We start from the raw sequence: 17,918 nt of genomic DNA, 5'->3' as shown, positions 1-17,918 counted from the left end.
TACCAAAGTAAGCTGTGATTTATAAGACTTTACACTGAGGTGATGATCATGACAGAAAAGTCAAAGGGAAATATAATTAAAAGGAATTGAACTGCATTCCATTTAGTGTTATAGTCCTATACTTAGCTGTTTTCAGGTTATTGACTTGTTATATTTAAGGGCTGACCAAGATTTTGTTTTGGTATATACGATATACGGTATATACCGAAAAAAATTGTGCACTTTGCATAAATCCGTGAAGCGGTTTATGCAAAAAAGTGCACAATTTCTTTTCGGTATATACCGGATATACCAAAACAAAATCTTGGTCATTCTTTATAATTTAATTTAGATTAAAGTAGACAAACACGTTGTAAATGCACAGTTAAAGATTTATTTAATTTTTACGTAAACTAAACAATTCCGCTAAAAAAAAGCTGCGTTGTAATTTTGCATTCTGAAGTGTAAAAAGTAGTTCCGTCATCAGTTTTTCTTTTTAGGTATATACGATATATACCAAAAAAAATATTATGGGGGAGATAGGCAAAATTAAATTATATAGTGTTATGGTGTTGTTTGAATGTGTGTTACTGACCGTTATAGACTCATGGTGGTGATCCTATATAGTAACTTTCTGGTTAAATCACTTCCTCATGCACTTCCATAAGGGGGAGATAATTACAACACTGTTTACCCAAGTTAATTGAATATCTTGGATGCACTACCAAAGTAAAGAAACCAACTTCAACCACTATGTGGTCTTGTTACAGAAATTTATATACCCTAGTACAATTATCATGTTACAAGAAAATCACAACTATCCGACACAATTTTAAGATGAAGTCTTGTGAAAATAATGCATATTTGTTTTTGTTACCAAGTTAAAAAGATACTATATGATATAGAAGTGTACATTAATGCCCTCCAAGGCTAAAGACCTTGACAATGTTTGCTGATAAGAGCTGCCTGAATATATCGTGTTCATAAGACTTATTCAGTCAGTCATGTGCTTCCATATTAATACTGGGGTTTTCTGCTATCTGTGAAGGAAGGACTCTTATCACTTGTTACTCTACCTGTAATTAAATTGTAATATTATATTTTCAGCTACTACTGCAAAACATTTTTTTATGAAAGTTATATAATGTATAGAATAAATCTATAGAAAGTACAAACTTATTCTTTCACCATGGTAACTTTATATAGGTGAAGAATTGGTGTTTTTCTAGTTTCTTTTGTTTTATCATCATACTGCACTGTACATCCTCAGAAAATGATAACATGTCTTACAATTCCTACACTCCATACAGAATACAGCCATGATTTGAAGTTCATTGTGTTGTAACTACCAGCTTCCATGATTGTCGAACTTTAATCAATTACTACTGACATATACAGGTGTACAGCTTTAAGCCAAAAGAGCCTTACTTCACTAACATATGTATGCACTGTTAACTTAAAAATAAATAGAACAGTATCCAATTTGTTTTTCTGATCTTTTCATCAAGTTTATCCATTGCAGTGGCTAACTAGAACTGTCGCCTATGGGCTAACTAATACCCCCGTATTCCGTCTGCTTGTTGCCCTGTAAGGGCTAAAGTAACAAGGGAAAATATGTATAGGACTATATTTAGGGTCATGAAAAAGTCTAACTTCAGATGTCGATCGACAGAATGATGGAAAAGTCAAAACACTACTACTGTGACCTTGGACTCAATGACCTCAGAATTTTGTCAAAATGTAGCTTGCAACAATGCTACATATACTCCAAGGTATGAGTATACAAAATACCTACCATTTCTGCGATAGTTAGCCATTTCAGTAACATAATGCATCTGTGACCTTTAACCTCATGACCTTAGAAGTTTGTCACAATATAGCCTGCATAATTTGCTACGATACTCTAATGTATATGTGTATACAAAATGCCTACTGTTTCCAAGATAATTAGCCATTTCAGTAACGTAATTCATTTATTTGGCCATTTTAGTAACGTAATTCATTGGTGACCTTTGACCTTTGACCTCAAGACATCAGAAGTTTGTCAGTGGAGTAGCTTTCATTAATCCGTACAATTTTCCAATGTGTATACAAAATACCTACCGTTTCCGTGATATTTAGCCATTTCAGTAACACAATTAATTCGTGACCTTTGACCTTTGACCCCTTGACCTCAGAAGTTTGTCAACTAGTGGAATAGCTTTCATTAATCCCTACAATATTCCAATGTGTATGTGAATATAAAATACCTACTGTTTCCGAGATAATTAGTCATTTCAGTAAGGTAATTCATTCGTGACCTTTGACCCCATGACCTCAGAAGTTTGTCAGAAGAGTAGCTTTCATTAACTATACAAAATACCTACCATTTCAGTAGCATAATGTACTGCCTACAGAAGTCAAGGGCCATTGAAGGAACATAACAGCATTCTGGGAGACACAAGTTCATTTCAGGTATAACGTGTATAAAGTTTCATCAAAATCCATGCATAAACCTAGGAGGAGTAGTAGGTACAAATTTTTGTCTACAGGCGAAAGGACGGACGGACGGATTGTCTCGTTCAATCAGACTACAGTTGTCTGCGCAAGCTACGCCGAACAGAGTCTTGTCAAACCCAGTGCTTTCGTTTTGTGAAATCATAACGAGGCTTACCAGGATTCTGGTAAATGATTTCATTGGTCAAAGGTTGACACACCCTTTTCAACTTTTGAAGTCTGAATTTACATTGAATATTTTAATTCATGAAAAAATTACATGTGCATGCATTCCTGAAGTATCCATGTTTTCATTATCATTATTATTCATGAAGTTAACAAGGCTTTTGATACAAGTCGAGCCAGATTACCCGAGTGAGAACTTGAAGGTGTTTTGAATGGTGTACAGGTAAAATCTCACTTGCTTTGCATGCTTTTTCCAACTTCAGTCAGCCTTGTTGGCTTTGTGCTCAGTTATGATTTATTCAGTGGAAATATATGGCAATATTCTTGAGATTTGACACATTTCTTACATTGTTCTCGATAATAGTGAATACACGGGTACTTCAGGAATGCATGTATAGGTAAGTTTTTTTCATTAATTTCATTTTTCATTGAAATGTTTAATGGCGTTGACATAACGTCAGGAAACGAAGGTAAAAAACACTGCCCTCTGGTGAAAGAGACTAATGGACGGACAGAATGATTCCAGTATAGTCCAGTNACTACAAGGCAGAACAAGATACGCCTGTTCCATACCGGACTGACCCATACTGCAAATGTTTCTAATGTATACTGTATTAAAGACAAGTATCTACATTTGTACTGTATTACTCAACTAAGTTGAGAACTATACCTGGGACATAGTAAAAGGAGAACATGATATACTTGCTTGACTTACTTAAGCAGACGGAATGCATATAAAACAAGAATCCCACAGGGCCTGTATTGCTCACCTGGATATCTAAGCAATCATGGCAAAATATTCTCCAAATGAGATCCAAGGGAATATGCCAGACCCCAAGACCAATCCTTGTAGCATATCTGTATTGGATTTTTCATGCCAAGCAATTTTATGTATGGTTATGGGGTGGGGATCTCAACTGTTTCCAAGCTCTGACGCAGAAACTAGGTCCCTAGGGTTGTGGCCAGACCCCAGGATCAATTCTTATATCATGACTGCATTTGTCTCTTTTTGCCCAGCATTTGCATATATAGTTTTGGGGTGGGGATCTCAACTGTTTCAAAGTTATGACCCAGGGACTAGGTCTCCAAGGGTGGGGCCAGACCCTAGGGCCATCCTATTAGCAAATGTGCATTCTTCTCTCTATACTCAGCAATTGTATATATGGTTATATGGTGGGGATCTCGACCATTTCCAAGTAATAAACTTTTTTTGGCCCCACCCCCTAGCCAGGGGGGTCAGCCCTATCATTTATACAATTTTGAATCCCTGCCTCCCATGAATGCTTCTGACCAAATATGATCGATATCCATGGCATAGTTCTACAGAAGAGGACATTTATAGCAAAATAGCCCCCTTTTTGCCCCATCCCTCAGCCTCGCCATTTGTACAATTTTGAATTCCCATCGCCTAGGGATGCTTACAGTCAAATATGGTTGATATCCATCTCTTAGCTTCAGAGAAGAAGTCGTTTAAAGCAATATAGCCAAATAACACTTTTGGTCAGCCCCACCATTTGTACAATTTTGAATCCCTGACTCCCATGAATGCTTTTCGTCAAATATGATCGATAACCAGTGTATAGTTCTACAATTTTGAATCTCCACTACCTAGGGATGGTTCCAGTCAAATATGGTTGATGTCCATCTCTTAGTTCCAGAGAAGAAGTTGCTTAAAGCTTAAAGTACAATTTTGAATCCCCACCACCTAGGGATGCTTCCAGTCAAATTTAGTTGAATTCCAATCAGTGGTTAAGAAGAAGTCGTTTAAAGAAATTGTTGACGTACGGACGTACAACGGACGCCATGGTATGGCATAAACTCACCTTGGTCCTTCGGACCAGGTTAGCTAAAAATTAACATAGGAACTGTTTCCCTGTCTATATTTCAAACCATGAAAATAGAAATTAAAATGGCCCCTTTTGCCAAAAATTAATGCATCTTACACCTTTTAAACCAAACATATTTCTGATTACTTACCAATTATTAGCAGATTTTCTTATTAGACCTTATTAAGTGTAAATATTGACCAAATAAATTACGATTAGATTTTGTCAATGTATAATATAATTTTTGATAAATTTTCATCAGAATCAAGTCATATTTGACAACAACTATCAACACATCAATGACCAGAGCACAGTATGCTAATTGATTATACACGTTTTCTCAGAACTGAAAATCTTCTCATAATATTTTCTAAACTGCAGGGAGCACTCTTCATCAGGGCATCTATAAGTGAAAGTCATTGAACCATTTTTGCTTCAGTTCTGAACACACACATGTGCTATTTCTCAAGGGAGATAACTTGTAATCATGGGAGATAATTATATATAATTGCCCACAAAATGAAGAAGACAGAGACAAGAGCACTGTTTAGATGTTTTATTTCTGTATCACACAAGTTTGTATTACTTCTGTGTGTATATCTAACAGCTTGAGACCCACACAGCTTACACGCACACAACATTCACGCGGACACTGATGTGGAGAGATGCTAATTATATATCACTGGTTAAAAATGAGATGCAAGCTGGTAAAAAAGAGACATTAATCACATATTAATGGTAAAAAAGGATACAGGTAACCCCCAACTTATTACCAATATCGGAATGTCTACATGATTTCATGTACATTGCAACTTTATGCTCTGGATCTGGAGAAAAAAATGCACAATAAAAACATTAAATACCAAGCTAATATAGAACACTCTGTGTGATTTAATTTGGCGGTGTTAACAATTTCCCACAACATCATTAAATTAGGTAAACTCTTTATCAGAATGGCAACAAATCACAGACAATACCATTGATAAAGTAAAACTACTTGATTAGAACCGCAACAGTTTCAGAGTTTTATGTCACCTGTGTTTCTGGTAACATATATAGCGAAAGCAAAAATTCTTGAAATATAAGCACTTTACAGTAAATAATGAAATAAATTTCAATTAACATCCCACTAATGATACACTTTTTTGTAGTCAGTTGTATCCAGTGCTTCATTCAAGATTGCATTAAAACTTGTTAAGTGTGGACCTGCTAGATCTTGTAGAAGGTTTGTAACACATCAACATGCTATTATACTGGTGTTGTAAAAGTAAAACATCAAATAAAAAAAAATGATAATAGTAAAGTACATCAGACAGTCGTAGATGGAGTCGGGCTTCTCGACAGATGGGTCCATGATCACAACACACTTGCTAATATAGATATCATTTTCCATAAAAAGAAACAGAAAATGTAAGGGGAGGTACAGGGAATATGCTGTCTCATAAAACCAAGTATGTGATACTAGAGCTTGACCACCACACTGTTGTAGGTAGCCCGTCTGTACTTCACCATGAGCTATCTAATGTAGACAAGTTCACCAATTACAGACCAATGCTGCAAAGATATGGTAGAACAAAATGTCTGATATATCATAATGCATTGTTCACACATTATATTATATAAACACCTTTAATGACATTCATGATTACCATTTACAAACCTGTACAGAAGTTGCTGTGTTAAGGTGTAAAATACCAATTCTAAAGTCATCACACAAATATAGCATGGAAAATTCTTCTTTAAATACAACAATTAAACAAACTTAACTAATTAGCAGAAAAGAAGATAAAAATCTGTCTAGTTGTGTCCAAGGCTTTCATGGTATCTCTTGCCTACCATGGTTACATATACCTAGACAGGTCACTATGGTAACATGTACCTGGACAGGTCACTATGGTTACATATAACTGGACAGGTCACCAAGGTCACTTGTACCTAGACAGGTCACTATGGTAACATGTACCTGGACAGGTCACTATGGTTACATATAACTGGACAGGACACCAAGGTTACTTGTACCTAGACAGGTCAATATGGTCACTTGTACCTAGACAGGTCACTATGGTCATTTGTACCTAGACAGGTCACCAAGGTTACTTGTACCCTGACATTTCACTATGGTTACTTGTACCTTGGTAGATTATTCTGCATACATGTACCTTGACGGGTCACAATGGTTACTTGTACCCAGACATTTCACCATGGTTACTTGTACCCAGACATTTCACCATGGTTACTTGTACCTTGGTAGATTATTCTGCATACATGTACCTTGACAGGTCACCATGGTTACTTATATCCAGACATTTCACCATGGTTACTTGTACTCGGACATTTCACCATAATTACATGTACCTTGGGAGGTCACTATACTTACAACTACCTTGACAGGCTTCCTTGGTCGACCTAGAGTCTAGAATTACCCACAATATTTGACAACACCAGAATACCATACTTTAAATAATCATTATATACTTATATTGCAAAATCTATGTATTAACTTATATGACCATGCCATTTATTCCTAATCCTCTTTTAGTTTTCAATCAACAAATACCACTCTATCTACCAAGTCCACTCTTCTAATAGTTCATTAATCACACTTTTACATTTAAATTTCTGACTTTTTTATCTTTCTTTTGAACAGAGTAATCAAGCACTCCCATTGGTTTCTATGGCAAACACCCGTACACACATTCATACAAACACACATAACACATAGTCAATACCAATACACACATTTATACAAGCACACATACACCATGTACCACATAGTAATTTCCCATACAAACATCACACGTATACCACACTCATTTACAAAATAAATAGCATGATTCTATAAACGTTTGCATATATATTATAGATTTTAGATTTGATAGAACACAAATAACAAATATTCTTACGTATCAAAATATTTTCCTCATTCATCACTTTTTTACCAACATCTTTACAACCCCATCTTTTACATTGAATTTCTCTTAACAAGTGTAAGTCTAGAGTAGATATTAACTTCCCCTTCTCTCACTCTACAAATTGTATTTTGGAAACCCCTGTCCACACTAACAAAGTATATGGAGGATATCTAACTCACTATGACTGATCATGATTTATTTCCAAATAAACAAAGCTTCAGGGAGTACAATTTTCTGGATAATGAGCTTATGAGAATGGATATAAATCATATCTGATCATTAAGAGTTGGATATTTTCTTTCCTCCATTACATGAAAAATGCAAAATGGTGCGACATTACACACTGAAATTGTCCAAACCTGGGCTGGGAGAGATGAAACTTATAGCAGGTATGGTATATTTGGCCTCTACTATGCTGGATAATCCAATATTCCATCAAAAAATATTCTACTTCTTTTAATTGTCCTAAAATTGCGCTGTTTCATAATCCAGGCACTTTTAGCTGGGAGTATGATTGCTGGCCTAACCAGCCTCCATTAAAATATATCATGCACCCACTTAGACAGAACTTTGTGAGGTATTAGTGGACACACTTTGACAGAACCTTATGGAACATTGGCATGGGGACCCACCAACTCTGACAGAACCTTGTTAGGCATAGGGGACACACCTTCTCTAACAGGGCAACAATATAATTCAATCTCTGTGTCAGGGTATTGGGGACTAGAACAGTTGATGTTTGAGGACAGTAGGGTCTACAATTTCATATAGCCCATATCCAAGTATAAGTGTCTATAACAATTATGAAACCCCTGTGGCACAACAGTTTGAGAGAACTAGAATCGTATAGTATGTTATCTAATTTTTGAGAATTTTGTCTTTCCTGTTCATCAACATCTTCAATAGACATCTTCAAAATTCTAAAGTAATGTTTTAAGGCAAGGTTTCTCCTAAAAAAATGGTTTTCATGAGACCTGTACTGATGTCAGATCTCTCCATATTTATTCCTTGTAATGTATCTGGACATTCACCGAGTGTCAATCCATTAACTGTACACTAAGCACTGTAGAGTTTGATGACATTTTGTTTCCAGACAAGTGATGGCATAACCTGTAGATTGAGGACTAGTACTGTAGCACTGTTGACCCAGTCAGATCAGCAATGACCTCAGATCATGAGTTGGTGTAGAAGCATAGAATGTTTTTCATCATTTAATTTGTGCCATATATAAGAAGAAATGTCGACTCTCCTCTTTATCCTTTTATCTCTCTAGGTGATAAAGCCATTGTTGATATTGTGTAGTAGCACCACTTAAACTGTTTCAATCTGAATATGAGTGTGCTGGGGGGCTACCGGATCCTTCGCAGAAGTACAATGAAACCTAGGAGAAGGGCAAGGAATGTCATCACATAGATATCCCAGTCTGGTCCGAGGTAGAAACGTGGGTCAAATTTCAGCAACAGTTGGTTATAATCCTCCATCTGTATAAAACATAGGACATGTCATATAATTTTCAAATACCATGTGGTTGTTCAATAATTACATGTATTTCTAGTCATGTGATTGTTCAGTAACTATATGTAGTTCAAGTCTTGTGATTGTTCAGTAATTAAAGGTGGACACACAATACCAGTGTCTGTTACAAAATAACAACATTTACCAATGTATCCCCAACACTTAATCCCACTCCCAATGTAGCCATAAAACCCAGAGACTTACCTCTTTGTTGAAGATGTCAACCCCATAAAATACACCAAGCTTGGCAAGGGCCAGCATGACAGGTACTTGCGCATCTATACTGGTTTCTGCCGCCATGTCATAGAAACGCTTGGCCAGGTGAACATCCTGAAATACAGAAACATTGATCTTTTAATAAAGCACACAAATAATCTGTTTTTGAAGGGTACACAGCCCTTTTGAACGGAAGTTTAGACAAACTTGTTTATACAGCTATTCTACAACTTTATGATTTCCTCTACAAAAGAGCTTACATAAAACAAGAGATAATCAGACATTATCTCATTAGGTCCCTTTACTGCTGGACTGCTGCTTCCATAGTAAAAAAACTTCCCTACATCTCTCAAGCAGATGTTCATCATGACAAAGGTAAAGATAACAATGGAGAAATAGCTGTACCTGTTTGAGACCCAGGCCCTTCTCATGCATGTATCCTAGGTTGAACATGGCCTGAGCATTATGCTGCTGCTCTGAGGCCAAACGGTAGTGGGAGGCAGCTGTCTCGTAGTCTATCTTAGTCCCCTGGCCGTAGTAGTGGTAATCACCCATCTTCACACGCGCCGACGTTGACCCCTGCGCAGCTGCACGTGCCCACTGCAATAATGCACGCTCAAAGATCTCTGTTTCGTGGAAATCACCAATCTCACCTACAAGGACATTCAAGCATGTCATTGAACATGTAATGTCTGATTTCAAATCTATGAAATCTTCCTGCTGCCTTAAAGTTCATTATTCAAAAGACTTCCTTTTCTATGAATGTAAGAGTAATAAATCGTAATAGATATTCACACTTTAGGAAGGCACAGAACACAACAAACGTCAAAATCCAGAGAAGAATTTATATCAATAACAAAACATCACAACTGCTGCCAGCACTGTGACACTAAAAAAATAATAAGTAGGGTTACCTTGGTCAAGTATGAAAGCGACGTTGGACTGGGCGACCTCGTAGCCAAGCTCAGCTAGGAAAGTGTACTTGATAAGCGAATGAAACAGATTACCCTCCTTATACAGACTATGGGCCTCCGAAAGCATCTCCGCCCAACGACCCCGCTCAGCCACGTTCTTAAACAACTGCAATTAGAGACCATATTGATGATGTTAAAGTACAGGTTTCATAAATCAGATATCAAACAGATCTTACAGCTTTCTTATTTTCAACTATTGCTATAGAGACAGAACCTACCTCCACTGCGGTGTGACAATTCCTCAGCACACCTGTGCCTGTAGCATGCATCTGAGCCAGGTTGAAGAAGGCTAAGACATGGCCGCCTTGTGAGGCAAGGTTGAAGTATTTCACAGCCAGCTTGTAGTCTCTCCTCACCCCTTTTCCACCTGTAAACAGAAAGTGTAACACATTTACTGACTAATAGTCACCAGTCTTCGACCCTTTTCCCACCTATAAACAAAGACATAACACAAAGAGTAAACACATGGAGTAAGACATAAATCATACTCTACACACTAAAACTGCTTTAATTCCAGCCAGAAAGAATGCAATGACTTCATATTTGATCATTGGGCAACAATAAGGAAACAATGGAAGGTTTGTGTACACTCTCATATCAGACAATAACCAATGCAGTTCAGTGGGAGTGTTATACCGCTAGCGGAAGTAAGATGTTCAGTGTTAACTTCACAAGCAGTCTGTATAAACCCAAACGCACCTTATGGCAAAATTGGCGACAATCAGTCCATAAATATTAAATCTAGCCTATAGAAACTATCATTTAATCTGCAGAGGTATTAATGTGTATGCCATAACACCTTTAACCTTGTGATGATTTCAACAGTAATCTGTATCACCTCAAAAAAAATCTCAAATCATCACAATACACCTTATATAGCTGATTTAAAATTTGTCCATAGATGTACTGTAGTAGGATAAGAGGCACTTACTGAAGTGCATGAGTCCAAGTTGTAGTTGGGACTCCATCCAGCCCTGCTCAGCAGCTTGTGTGAAGTACTGGAACGCCTTAATATAATCCTACAAAACATTGTCACAACATCAACAGAATGTCTTTTAGTCAGTAAAATTGAGGGGAGATGTTCATTAATGTACTGTACAGGGATTTGTACCCCTATCAAATTAAGAGGACTTATGAAAGCCTAACATTCCTCTCAAAGGACACAGGAAAGCCTATTAATTTATGGCAAATCATGAAGTACATCTATGTATCTCTCAGAAGACCTAGGAAAGGCTACTGTACTAGTCTATTGCAGATCCTGTGGTTTCTTTTAAAGGACCTAGAAAAGCCTACATATTTATGGCTGTGCTACCTCTAACATAACATTTTTGTTTCCTGATTTTTGTATTGTGGTGTTGCATTACTTTCAAAGTTCTTTTTTCCATGATGCTTTTTCTGTAAAATTTTAGGATTTTTACATCTGTTTTCAAACTAATTATACAAACGATTGACTTACCTGTTCTACACCTTTGCCATACATGTACATCACTCCTAGTCCAGTCTGTCCAACCGGGTTACCCTGGAAACAGAAAAACAGGTAGCATTACCTTGAAATCAGTGTACACTGATCTGGGACATATCTTTGACCCCTTATTGTTACCATGAACTCTGAGTTAGCCTGTTACATGTACGTGTCCTATATATCTTTGACCTCAAATTGTAACTTTGAACTGGGGTAAACCTGTAACATGTACATGTCCGATCTTTGACCTCTCATTGTAACTTTGATCTTAGAGTAAAATGTTATGTGAAACATGCAGTGACATTAGGCTACATACATTCTGGTTTATTAAAACATCTTTTATCTTCAGAAGTGATGACCTAACTTGTCAGACAGATGGATTGACTACACACTATCGTAATACTTTCTTTAATATAATGCTGCTTATATGATGAGGTAATGCCAAAATTTGATTGAATTTTAATATAATCAATGATATATAATGTTTTTGTATATTACAATACCTTACCTTCTCTGCTGCCTGTCTGAAGAACTGTAAGGCAGTTTGGTTGTTCTGTTTGATAACTGGACTTCCTTCAGAGTACATCTGAATAAACATCACAAAAAACATTAATAACGAAGTTGACACCGAACAGGACAAAAGGAACTAGTTCTTTATATGCAAAACTCCTACGAATTCTATGACAGTGGGTACACTCTTGACTTTGTTCGGAGCTTGGAATGATGGTAGTACCGGTAATCATGTTCACTGTATTTTCATTGAGTGATGACTGTACATGTCCAAAAGATGATTAACTTACCCGTAAGACAACAGTTTCAGATTCACAGCAGAAATTTTCTTTTACAGACAAGTAGTTTCATGAAGAAGTTTTCAAAGCTTTATGATAATTATAAGAAGAACCTACCTTGCCAAGGAAGGCATATGCATTGGCGTTGGCTGACTCCCCAGCCATCAGGAAGTAGTGGAGAGCTCTCTGTAACACAAAGGTCTCCAAGTTACATCAGAACTTTTATCTACAACCTACACAGTAGTGGGGGATATCTATTGTAAAAACTTGTGCTCAATTATTATCTCCATATTTATTTACAAAAGCATATGTTAAACATTCACTGTAATACAAACCTTAATGTATACATTACTAAGGATATTACAGGAAGTCTTTTTTTCTACAAAACATTCTTTAAAGTCATAGAAAAATCTCGGTCAATGTAAGTAGGGATATTTGCTTCAGGGAATCAAAGAATCGAACTATTTTCAGATGTCAACATACCTTTCTACCTGTACTAGCTAGCAGTACAGCCAGAGAACACACATCCTGTCAACAGACCATTCTACCTGTACTAGCTAGCAGTACAGCCAGATAACACACATCCTGTCAAAATCTCGGTCAATGTAAGTAGGGATATTTGCTTCAGGGAATCAAAGAATCGAACTATTTTCAGATGTCAACATACCTTTCTACCTGTACTAGCTAGCAGTACAGCCAGATAACACACATCCTGTCAAAATCTCGGTCAATGTAAGTAGGGATATTTGCTTCAGGGAATCAAAGAATCGAACTATTTTCAGATGTCCACATACCTTTCTACCTGTACTAGCTAGCAGTACAGCCAGATAACACACATCCTGTCAAAATCTCGGTCAATGTAAGTAGGGATATTTGCTTCAGGGAATCAAAGAATCGAACTATTTTCAGATGTCAACATACCTTTCTACCTGTAATAGCTAGCAGTACAGCCAGAGAACACACATCCTGGCAACAGACCATTCTACCTGTACTAGCTAGCAGTACAGCCACAGAACACACATCCTGTCAACAGACCATTCCACCTATACTACCTAGCAGTACAGCCAGAGAACACACATCCTGGCAACAGACCATTCTACCTGTACTAGCTAGCAGTACAACCAGAGAACACCCATCCTGTCAACAGACCATTCTACCTATACTAACTAGCAGTACAGCCAGAGAACACACATCCTGGCAACAGACCATTCTACCTGTACTAGCTAGCAGTACAGCCACAGAACACACATCCTGTCAACAGACCATTCCACCTATACTACCTAGCAGTACAACCAGAGAACACACATCCTGTCAACAGACCATTCTACCTGGTCTAGCTAGCAGTACAGCCAGAGAACACACATCCTGTCAACAGACCATTCTACCTGTACTAGCTAGCAGTACAGCCAGATAACACACATCCTGTCAACAGACCATTCTACCTGGTCTAGCTAGCAGTACAGCCAGAGAACACACATCCTGTCAACAGACCATCCTACCTGTACTAGCTAGCAGTACAGCCAGAGAACACACATCCTGTCAACAAACCATTCTACCTGTAATAGCTAGCAGTACAACCAGAGAACACACATCCTGTCAACAGACCATTCTACCTGTACTAGCTAGCAGTACAGCCAGAGAACACACATCCTGTCAACAGACCATTCTACCTGTACTAGCTAGCAGTACAGCCAGAGAACACACATCCTGTCAACAGACCATTCTACCTGTACTAGCTAGCAGTACAGCCAGAGAACACACATCCTGTCAACAGACCATTCTACCTGTACTAGCTAGCAGTACAGCCAGAGAACACACATCCTGTCAACAGACCATTCTACCTGTACTAGCTAGCAGTACAGCCAGAGAACACACATCCTGTCAACAGACCATTCTACCTGTACTAGCTAGCAGTACAGCCAGAGAACACACATCCTGTCAACAGACCATTCTACCTGTACTAGCTAGCAGTACAGCCAGAGAACACACATCCTGTCAACAGACCATTCTACCTGTACTAGCTAGCAGTACAGCCAGAGAACACACATCCTGTCAACAGACCATTCTACCTGTACTAGCTAGCAGTACAGCCAGAGAACACACATCCTGTCAACAGACCATTCTACCTGTACTAGCTAGCAGTACAGCCAGAGAACACACATCCTGTCAACAGACCATTCTACCTGTACTAGCTAGCAGTACAGCCAGAGAACACACATCCTGTCAACAGACCATTCTACCTGTACTAGCTAGCAGTACAGCCAGAGAACACACATCCTGTCAACAGACCATTCTACCTGTACTAGCTAGCAGTACAGCCAGAGAACACACATCCTGTCAACAGACCATTCTACCTGTACTAGCTAGCAGTACAGCCAGAGAACACACATCCTGTCAACAGACCATTCTACCTGTACTAGCTAGCAGTACAGCCGAAGAACACACATCCTGTCAACAGACCATTCTACCTATACTAGCTAGCAGTACAGCCAGAGAACACATCCTTCATTGGTTGGAGTTAAATGGTTATCTAATACTCACATCATGGTTGATCCCAACACCTCGGCCTCCCTGGTAGTACAGCTGGCCCAGCACTACCTAAGTACAAAATAAAATTCAACATCTCAGAAATATTAAATATTCAACTCCAACACAAATATCTACAGCAAAACAGAAACCATATCTAACAGCCAAACTTCAATTTAGAGAGACAGAATATTTCTTTCAGTGAACAGATACCCAAGTCTGTACATCACCAATACAAAATGATCTGTGTCTTTAAGGTTACCTGTGCTTGCACATCCCCTTTATCAGCCAGGAAATGGTAGTACTGGAGCAGATCGTCGTCCATGAGAGCACTCTGTCCGGAGTTAGTGTTCTCCACCTCTTCCTGTAGTCGTACTCGCTGTATCACGGGCCCACCAGATACTGTCACCGCATCTGCCACTGTAATCAGTCATTGAATAAGCAACAAACGTCCGACAGGCAGTTTATATGTTATGAAGTAAACTATCAGATAGTATAGAGAAGATCAAGATATTGATAATGGTGGCAATAGAAATCAGTATTCTTACAGGCAGTAAATAGTACAATGGTGAAAGTAAAGATATAACCTGGTAAGAAAACAACTTGTCATTGATAATAAAGACAGATTCTTATACTCAGTCAACAAAATATCAAGCTATTTATTTCTAATAAAACTGCTTGATTAATGAGTTTCAACTGTATCAAAATAATGAAGTTATCCAACAAAGTATTATTAGATTTAAGTTCATTAAAACACTTCAATAATGTACCAGGTACAGTACATATACTTTGTGTAAGATCACCTTGAGACCTATACTGATAGGTTACCTGTGGCTGCCACTTTCTTGTAGTACGTCAGGGCCGACTCGCACTTCATCTCTACACCAATCCCCGACCAGTACCGGTAACCCTGTAAAACACCAGATATAGATAACAACCTAGCTTACCAATCCCTGCCCAGTACCGGTACACCTGTAAAACACCAGATATAGATAACAACCTAGCTTACCAATACCCGACCAGTACCTGTAACCCTGTAAAACACCAGATATAGATAACAACCTAGCTTACCAATCCCTGCCCAGTACCGATACCCTTGTAAAACACCAGATATAGATAACAACCTACCTTACCAATCCCTGCCCAGTACCGGTAACCCTGTAAAACACCAGGTATAGATGACAACCTAGCTTACCAATCCCCGACCAGTACCTGTAACTCTGTTAAACACCAGATATAAATAACAACCTAGCTTACCAATCCCCGACCAGTACCGTTCACCCTGTAAAACACCAGGTATAGATGACAACCTAGCTTACCAATCCCCGACCAGTACCTGTAACCCTGTAAAACACCAGATATAAACAACAACCTAGCTTACCAATCCCCGACCAGTAGCGGTAACCCTGTAAAACACCAGATATAAATAACAACCTAGCTTACCAATCCCCGACCAGTACCAGTAACCCTGTAAAACACCAGATATAGATAACAACCTAGCTTGCCAATCCCTGCCCAGTACCGGTACACCTGTAAAACACCAGATATAAATAACAACCTAGCTTACCGATCCCCGACCAGTACCGGTAACCCTGTAAAACACCAGATATAAATAACAACCTAGCTTCCGATCCATGCTCAGTAACTATACCCCTGTTAAACCCAAGATATAAATAACAAGCTAGCTTACCGATCTATGCCTAGTACCGATACCCCTGTAAAACACCAGATATAAATAACAAGCTAGCTTACCGATCCATGCTCAGTAACTATACCCCTGTAAAACCACAGATATAAAAAACAATCTAGCTTACCGATTCCCGCCCAGTATCTATACCCCTGTAAAACACCAGATATAAATAACAACCTAGCTTACCGATTCCCTTCCAGTATTAGTATTCATGTAAAAGCTTACTCCAGATATAGATAACAACCTGGCACAGCAAGAATTCCAAGGACCAGCAGTGATTCCAAATAAACCACAAATACAAGTATGGTATTATTTCAGTAAAATAAAATTTTACCTAAACAATATATTTACATCTTAAGTATTCATAATTATGATTTTCAGTGCATTTATTATTAATCATACAAAAGAAGGAAAACTTGTATATATCTTTGCTATATCATTATTTGATTCTTCATGGTTCTTTACATTTATTGCATTCTCTGCCTCCTGGTCATTTTCCTTAAATTATATCCAGCTCACTTACCAAAGCCATCTGGGCCAAAGGATCCCCACCGAGGGCTGAGAAGGTAAAGTAAACCAGTGCCTGTGGAGAGATAAAACCTGCTGAGTTAGGACATGTCTATGGGGGGTAACTTGTATTGCACACATAGTTAATTTTTCTGACATTTCTGTACCATTACTGTATGTCTCATGCCGTATATTTGTTTGTGTGATACTTCAATTAATCACAATAATGCTTATCACACCCTGATGCAAAAAGTAATACATATTACATAAAAATATAACCTACAGCATTCACAACCCAAACAAGACTACGATGTACGAGACAGTAGTCCTGTCTAGACAGCCCAAACAAGACTACAATGTACGGGAAAGTAGTCCTGTCTAGACAACCCAAACCAGACTACGATGTTTGGGACAGTAGTTCTGTCTAGACAGCCCAAACAAGACTACAATGTACGGGAAAGTAGTCCTGTCTAGACAACCCAAACCAGACTACGATGTTTGGGACAGTAGTTCTGTCTAGACAGCCCAAACAAGACTACAATGTACGAGACAGTAGTCCTGTCAAGACAGCCCAAACCAGACTACAATGTATGGGACAGTAGTCCTGTCTAGACATCCCAAACCAGACTACAATGTACAGGACAGTAGTCCTGTCTAGACAACCCAAACAAAACTACGATGTACGAGACAGTAGTCCTGTCTAGACAGCCCAAACAAGACTACAATGTACGGGAAAGTAGTCCTGTCTAGACAACCCAAACCAGACTACGATGTATGGGACAGTAGTCCTGTCTAGACAACCCAAACAAGACTACGATGTACGAGACAGTAGTCCTGTCTAGACAGCCCAAACAAGACTACA

At 38.3% G+C, this 17,918-nt stretch overlaps 1 protein-coding gene across 7 annotated transcripts in view; it reads right to left on the bottom strand.

The window, feature by feature from the left end:
• Positions 1 to 5,007: 5,007 nt before the first annotated feature.
• LOC110456742 (protein sel-1 homolog 1-like) overlaps positions 5,008 to 17,918 on the bottom strand; it is a 27,508-nt gene continuing 14,597 nt past the window's right edge. For 6 of the 7 annotated variants that reach the window (XM_021507667.1, XM_021507668.1, XM_021507669.1 and 3 more), the window contains 13 exons: positions 17,073 to 17,132; positions 15,688 to 15,769; positions 15,122 to 15,279; positions 14,875 to 14,931; positions 12,451 to 12,519; positions 12,054 to 12,131; positions 11,540 to 11,602; positions 11,015 to 11,102; positions 10,302 to 10,450; positions 10,024 to 10,189; positions 9,515 to 9,762; positions 9,098 to 9,223; positions 5,008 to 8,859 (listed from right to left, as the gene is read on the bottom strand). In XM_021507667.1, the coding sequence (XP_021363342.1) occupies positions 8,728 to 8,859; positions 9,098 to 9,223; positions 9,515 to 9,762; positions 10,024 to 10,189; positions 10,302 to 10,450; positions 11,015 to 11,102; positions 11,540 to 11,602; positions 12,054 to 12,131; positions 12,451 to 12,519; positions 14,875 to 14,931; positions 15,122 to 15,279; positions 15,688 to 15,769; positions 17,073 to 17,132 (1,476 nt within the window). In that variant the 3' untranslated portion in view covers positions 5,008 to 8,727. The remainder of the gene's footprint in view (positions 8,860 to 9,097; positions 9,224 to 9,514; positions 9,763 to 10,023; positions 10,190 to 10,301; positions 10,451 to 11,014; positions 11,103 to 11,539; positions 11,603 to 12,053; positions 12,132 to 12,450; positions 12,520 to 14,874; positions 14,932 to 15,121; positions 15,280 to 15,687; positions 15,770 to 17,072; positions 17,133 to 17,918) is intronic. The other variant, XR_002463625.1, reaches the window with a different exon arrangement.

This window comes from Mizuhopecten yessoensis, unplaced genomic scaffold (assembly GCF_002113885.1).
Source record: "Mizuhopecten yessoensis strain PY_sf001 unplaced genomic scaffold, ASM211388v2 scaffold8839.2, whole genome shotgun sequence".
NCBI classification, from domain to species: Eukaryota; Metazoa; Mollusca; class Bivalvia; order Pectinida; family Pectinidae; genus Mizuhopecten; species Mizuhopecten yessoensis.
This window is presented reverse-complemented; position numbering and strand designations above follow the sequence as displayed.